Source organism: Sinocyclocheilus rhinocerous, unplaced genomic scaffold, assembly GCF_001515625.1.
Source record: "Sinocyclocheilus rhinocerous isolate Xijiao unplaced genomic scaffold, SAMN03320098_v1.1 scaffold1006, whole genome shotgun sequence".
In the NCBI taxonomy this organism is placed as follows: Eukaryota; Metazoa; Chordata; class Actinopteri; order Cypriniformes; family Cyprinidae; genus Sinocyclocheilus; species Sinocyclocheilus rhinocerous.
The window spans coordinates 518,702-525,960 of record NW_015630418.1 but is presented as its reverse complement, the minus strand read 5'-3'; the positions used below and the strand labels follow the sequence as shown (position 1 = coordinate 525,960).

Genomic DNA, 7,259 nt, shown 5'->3' with positions numbered 1-7,259 from the left:
TATACACACACACATATATATATATATATATATATATATATATATATACACACACACACACACACACACAATTACCTTATATATAATTTTATTTTAGTTAAGTTTATTTAATTCAAGTAATAAATAGGTTTTTTTAGAAAATGCATACTATGTTATCACATGAGCTCACTATGAGTGGCATCTGTATATTCTCAGAAATATTAAAATCATACTTAACTTCTGTTTCATTTGTCACATTGGCTTACTACATGGTCAAGTAGAGAGCATTGCATTTTGGGACATTTTGAATTTTAACTTTTCTGTCCAGTCTGTTTTGCTGTATACTTTCAAAAATTGTTGTAGGTAATGCATGCTTACTGAAAATGGACATACTGTGCACAGTGTTCACACTACACACTGCAGAAGTGGTAAGAGTATACATTTAGTCATTTAGCAGACGCTTTTATCCAAAGCAACTTACAAATGAGGACAATAAAAGCAGTCAAAACTAACAAAAGAGCAACAATATATAAGTGCAAATGACAAGTCTCGGTTAGCCTAACGCAGTACACGTAGCAAGGTGTGTATACAGTGTGCTGTCTTAGCCAGGTTGAGTTGAAGGTAATGGTCCGTCATCCAACAAAAAATGTCTGTTAGACAAGCTGAGATGCGAGCAGCTATCCTCGGATCATCAGGATGGAATGAGAGGTAGAGTTGAGTGTCATCAGCATAGCAGTGATATGAAAAGCCATGTTTCTGAATGACAGAACCTAGTGATGCCATGTAGAAAGAGAAGTAGTATAGTGTATATACTTTGGTCTGATCCCATAAAGTGCTGCTGTGTTTGACTCTCTCTGATGCTGGTTTCTGGTTTTAGCTGCAGTCAGGGTTTGGTGTGGTTTGGGTTCACTTTCGTCCCTCTGTAAACACTGGAAATGATGAGGGGAGTGAACATGGCAGTTTCAGAAAGCAACGAGCTCTGATTCTGAAATGAATTGTAGAGCTGTTGTTTCTAACATCTATCGTTGTGCCATTAAAGTTTGTGATTAACGGTGATGTTTTGCAGGAACTTTGTCTGTGGTAGGAAAGTAAACTGGAGTTTATGTTCATGCTGGGTCTCGTCCCCTGTCTCAATCCCACAGCACACAGAGGAATAGCCTGTAATTACAAAGAGATGATGATGGCCTCTCTGTTCCTGCTCTGCTACTGCCCCCTCATACCTTAAACTTAGAAAAATGCAGGGTTTCCAGCAAACTTAGTTTTAAAATACTAATTTTGGATCTTCGATTATGTAGATGTTTTTCCTTTCTACAAAGAGTGTAGATGTTTTGATGGTAAAATACTTGTTCCTCTCCACTTTTATGTAAAGCAACTGCAGCAAGTAAACCATTTGTAAGTTGTTTTTTGGAAAAAAAGTCATTTTAAACACTGATTCTGTGGAGCTTTGTTTGCTTGACCGGCCTGATTTGAGTGAATGCATTGTGTCCACCAGTGGCATGAGATGGGACTACCTGTCTGTAAAAGGGTTAAAAAATGGTTATAAAAGGTTTGCCAAATGTATACATGTAAATGAATATCTCTAAAGCCTGGAGAAAATCAGCATTGTATAGTGGTAAGCCATGCAAAAGGCTTAAAATCACACAGTAACACCTTAAACTCAATTGTGTGCTGTATTGCTAGTGGAGGAAAGCCAAGACTGGTGTAGTATTATCCTCATTCATGTTGTCTGTCAGAAGAGTGGCAGCTGCATTCTGGAGAGCTGCAGGAAGGACAGATGGTGCTAAGAGATTCCTATATAGAGAGAGTTACAATTGGAAAGAAGAAGAAAAAGCAAGTATATTTTACTGTTATAACATGGTGAGAAGCATTAATCAAAATGGAAGTTAATCAGTTGCACTTTTTATTGGTTGTGTTAAAAGGTCTAGATGAATTCCCTCTTATCATCAGAAAGTAAGTTCCTTACCAATCAAGATTTAACTTCTTCCAGGCACTAAGTGTGGAAGGTAGATAACGTTCACCTGGTTTGAGTGGTTTGACAACTGTGAGTCATTAGCATAGAGCTGATAAAAATAAAGAAGGTTGTGTTTGTGGAAAACTGAGCCCAAAGGACACACATGCAGTGGTGGTAATAAAGCAGGACCTAGAACGGAGCCCTGTGGGACACCACAGTTTACAATTGCTGTAGAGGAAGACAAATTCCCAATACTGACAAAAGATTGGGCTTTCAGACCCTGTGTTATGTTAGGTTCTAACTTATTAGAAATATCATCCAGTACACATGAATCAAAACGTTGTGACTGTAACATTGAGGTTTCCTTTTATGTGTGGCTGAGGTCTGTTTGTAGTTCTCCAATTATGGTAATGCTCTTGTCTTTCTTTGACCACAGACCATAGAGAACAATTACAGAGATTCATTTCCAAAACACACACTGACTTTCTACAAAGAATGTAAAATATGTGAGATGAATGGCATTTGTTTTAGTTTGTGTATAGAGTGAATGGCTTAGTGTGACCCAGCTTCTGCTGCACTTGTTTTGCTCCAAACTATCTCATATGGTGGACATTCTGCCCCAGAGGAATACAGAGAGGTGTCCAAATTCAAAGTCCAAACCTCCGCCAGGGACCAGCACAGCAGATGGCACCATCTCACTGAACTCTTTCCTTCTTGCTGGAGGCAAAATCACCGGCATTTTCAATTTCAAACCGCAGATACTGTAGTATTGCCATTATACTAAACTGAATTATTCATACTTCAATAATTGATTCATTATTCATTCATACTTTATTAATAATGAACCACGTTGTTAAAGGATATCACAGTTCCTTGAACATGACTTTAACATTGCAGAATGCAATGTGTGATTGCATGGTTGGCGTCACACATGCATAGATCTTTGTATTGCTGGTAGTTTATGCTCCGTTGAATGACTGGTATTCCAGCACAACACTTCCTTGTACAGAAGCTTATTGTTTTGTCACATCCTCCCTTGAAATGGTGTATTTTGAAGCACCGAGTCGTTGATTACAGCTTTGTGGCGTCAGAAGACTAAATTCCAATTTGACAAACAGTCTCGAGGTAAAGAATGAATCTCAAAGTGTTGGTCATGTGCATCTAATTACCATCATGCATGTGAAATACCCTTTAGAAAAAGGAGAAGAACAGGGCTGCAATTAAATGTGTCTGCCTGCCAAAGCCTATATTTGTGCAATGTTGTGTGAGTAGAGAGGAACAGTTTATACTTCTTCTGTTGATTCTCTTTGTGTGTCTTAGAGTAGACTCTGCCTCAGACGGCACACCCATAAACCACGCACAGTCCCCTGACCGTCTCATACATATTTCACATGAATTTGAAGTGGATTACACTATGATAATAGGCCAGCATTTATGGGTTATGTACAGTAGATGATTTTATGTTCACCTGGTTTGAGTGGTTTGACAACTATGAGTCATTAGCATGGAGTTGTTAAAAGAGAAAAGTTGTGTCTGAGAAAAGCTGAGCCCAAAGGACACGCGTGCAGTGAAAATGAAATAGGACCTAGAACAGAGCCTTGTGGGTTACCACAGTTTAAAACTGCGATAGAAGAAGACAAATTCCCAATATTGTTGAAAACTGTGTTGTCCTTCAGATAGGATTTGGTCACATTAAGCAAAGCAGATCATGTAATATGGTAGGTTCTAACTTATTCTAAATATCATCCAATAAACATGAATGGGAGTTGTGACTAGAACATTAACATAATCTCAGAAATTAATTAATTACCTTGAGTTTATGAATTGAGTTTGAGTAGCACTGTACAATTTGTCTTTGTTTAATATCGGTGTAATATTTGTGAAATAATACATATCTTTTTGGTCATACAAGTCATTCAAATTAGCTAAGTATTACAGTCTAAGTGAGCAGTTCTTGGCCAAATTTTAATACAGAATGGACAAAACTTTGTCAATATTAAAAAGCTGGGCTAACAAGACTAATCTTTGAGAGTATTTGTGTGTGAATTTATAATTACTGTACATGTGACTGAAGAGAGAGTTCGGCTACCTTCTGTGTTGTTCACCACAGCCTCCTTCTACAAGCATCCTTTGAGTCCTGTTCCTGCAGAGAGAGGAACAGTGGGATAGAAATACATTAATGAAAGAGCGAGAATGAAATGAGTCTCATCCTCTGATTCTCTTCCCACAGGGTAACCCAGACTTGATTGCACTTCTCTGTTCCATTTATAAAAGACCTTTAAAGGGATATAGGCCTTGATATTGACATATCTTTACTGATACTGTATACATGCAATTTGATTTTTGGAGGCAGCCTAATGCCTATGATGTAGGCTAATTAATTTGACAGCCCTAATTTAAATTATGCTTTTTCTCTTTCATTTTGCAGCTCATCATTCTAGAGGACTATGCCGACCCCTTTGACGCAGCGGACCAGGCGGGTGGCACCCAGACGGTCACAGAAAAGCCAACGGAGAACGACGGCTACATGGAGCCCTACGAAGCGCAGAAGATGATGGCTGGTAAGATGACGGTGTTTTCCCGCAGTAATTTACTGCATCATCTTTTGTGCTGTGCAGCTTGATGATTGTGAACTCTGAAGTGGCTTCTGGGAGAGTATAATCAAGCGTGATAATGCATCTGGGCCTGTTTAAATATGTGCACTTAGGCCCATGGGATCTCGCTCAGTTTACGCTTAGTAAGTCTTACTCTTGTTATTAAACATGGCTTCCATTAAATGCGATTTGTTTTTTCTTAGTACTCGTGTCTAATTTCCTCTGTATTTCGTTTTCTGTTTAGTGCTGTAAACAGAAAAACAACAATCAATTAGGTCCTGCAGATTGCGATGGCTTCCTTTTATGCGTTGCGAAATAGCTGCTCGGTGCTTCTGTTTAGACAAAATTCATGGGTCTGTGGCAGCAATTAGCCCAGCGTGAGCGGAGTGGTGTTTGAGGAAATCATCTCACCTGTCTGAATGAAGACGGCAGCCATATGTGAGCTGTCTAGAGTCCGGTAAATACAGTGCAACCTCCATAAACAGTCTTCATATGTCAGGCGCTGTGGTCTCGTGTCCACGTACAAGGGCACAACCGTATGAATGCATGCACAAGGACGCCGTTGGCCGTTTGTGTACGCTGTTATAGGCTTTGAAGAGGAAGTGGCTGTGTTCCTCCTCTCAGCGTGGATCAAACAATGGAGAGGCGATCTGTCATTGATTCGCTGCAGTCCGGTGCTGTTAGCTCAGATCAACCAACCAAATTACTCAACAAACGGACCATGCAGATGCAGGATAAACAGTGTTTCTCAAGGTCAGACTGAGACACTGCAGAACTATTGTGTTGTTAACGTAAATGAAAATAGTGCCATTTATTCGCTCACTCACTCACATGTTGTTTTAAACCTTAAAATGACTATAAAAGTAGTCCATAAACAGTACAACTTAAAAATATAGCTAACACTACAAAAAGGGCTCATTAATTAGTAAATGTATTAGCAAACAAACCAACAATGAGCAATATGTTTTTTTAAACATTTATTAATCTTTGTTAATGTTAGTAAAAATATAATTGTTTATTGTTTGTTCATGTTCGTTCACAGTGCACTGACTAAAGTTAAAAAACAACTTTTGATTTTAAAAAGTATTTGTAAATATTAAGTAAATGTTTACTAAATGTTGACTGATGTAAAGAAATGCTGAAGCATGGTATTGTTAGTTCTGTTAGTGACCCACGTTTGGTTTTTGACCACTGAAAATGTGTCCAATATTATAATTTACTCTTTGAGCCATACTCCAAGAACCTCACAGTGCTTTTTCCCGTTTCTGAACTGTCACTATTGGCATATAATGCAACAACGATTGCAAAAGACAAAAGTTTATACTGATAGAGCTAACAATCTCTGTGTAAAAATAACTTGATGCTGCCATCTTTCTAGCGTCATTTTTACCCCCCTGTAATTTATCTAAAAATTTGTCATTTTGACCCTCTGCTACAAAATAGTGGATTACTCTGTAAATATACATCCATGACATTTAATATTTTGGCTTTCATAATTATGTCTGTTTGTCTTTCTTTTGAAAAAAAAAACAAAAAAACAAAAACAAAATTGAGCCATGGGAAGTTTGTGGAGTTTAGTTGCTTTGACACAGAATGACCCATTTGTATTTTTGCATGTTGATGTGCCATATTTAAAGATGCGCAAGCGTGTGAATGTTTGATTGATAGAGCCAGATTTTGGGTGAGCTGATTGGTGCGAGGAACCTGCAGTGTTTTAGCTGGTTGAGCTTCTGTCTCTCTCTCAGTTTGAACAGATGACTTCACAGTTTATTCACTGACTCAGCGTGACTCCAACACTAGAATCATTGTGGCACTGTTTGTTTGACTTTGGGTTGCAAAAGCTAGTTTGCGTCTCGTAAATCAGCTCAGCGCATCATTTCCCAGGTTGATGTTTCATAACACGCCATCACCTCCGAGCAGGACAGCTGGACATTTTATTTTTTTTTACATTTGGACTCTGTTCCTCCTTGCTTTTTTTCATATATTCATCTTTTCATCGGAGCCATCTGTCCTGTCACAGAACACATAGGGAAAATAAATTAATAAATGAATGCATCTTGGATGTGCTTCGTCGCTCTCTAAACAGAAGGTGAGATGAAGCTGGCATATTATTGACTCGTTACTTTAATGTCTAAATGCTGTCCTTATTTATTTATTTTTGAACATTTTGATTGATTTGTCTTTGTTCGGTACTGGGACTACATTTACATGCACAATTGGCACATTCCCTACAAATCTGTTTTTTTTTTACTCATGTTTGTTTATTTATTTGGTATGTAAACATTATAACAATTTGGTATAATAACATAATGTATACCGCCTTTTTAGTTTAAGATCAATGTGTGTATATTACATTACAGTACTGAAATTTGGGGTTGTTTAATTTATCATGAAAATATTGTCAAAATTCAAAATTGTAGACTAAAAAAATTCAGTGGTCCTGAAATGGACTTCATATTCTTTGATTTTGGAGTGAAATATGATCAGGACATATTCGTGACAGGCTTCAGGAGATTGATCTATAAATGCTTAATGGGATACGTGTGTGTGTGTGTGTGAGAGAGTGTGAGAGTGTGTGTGTGTGTGTGAGAGAGTGTGAGAGTGAGAGTGTGTGAGTGAGTGTGTGAGTGTGTGTGTGTCTGTGTGTTCTCTGTGGATTGTGTGGAATGTGTTGGTGTTTCCCCGTCAGTATTTCCAGCACTGCTGTAGTGTCGTCACACACACACACATACACA

The 7,259-nt window shown here is 38.1% G+C and overlaps 1 protein-coding gene across 2 annotated transcripts in view; it reads left to right on the top strand.

Annotated features, from left to right (window-relative positions):
- LOC107740353 (SH2 domain-containing adapter protein F-like) overlaps window positions 1-7,259 on the top strand; it is a 102,358-nt gene that overhangs the window by 17,354 nt on the left and 77,745 nt on the right. For both annotated transcript variants that reach the window (XM_016552771.1, XM_016552770.1), the window contains exon 2: window positions 4,359-4,491. In XM_016552771.1, coding sequence (XP_016408257.1) covers window positions 4,359-4,491 — 133 coding nt within the window. The remainder of the gene's footprint in view (window positions 1-4,358; window positions 4,492-7,259) is intronic.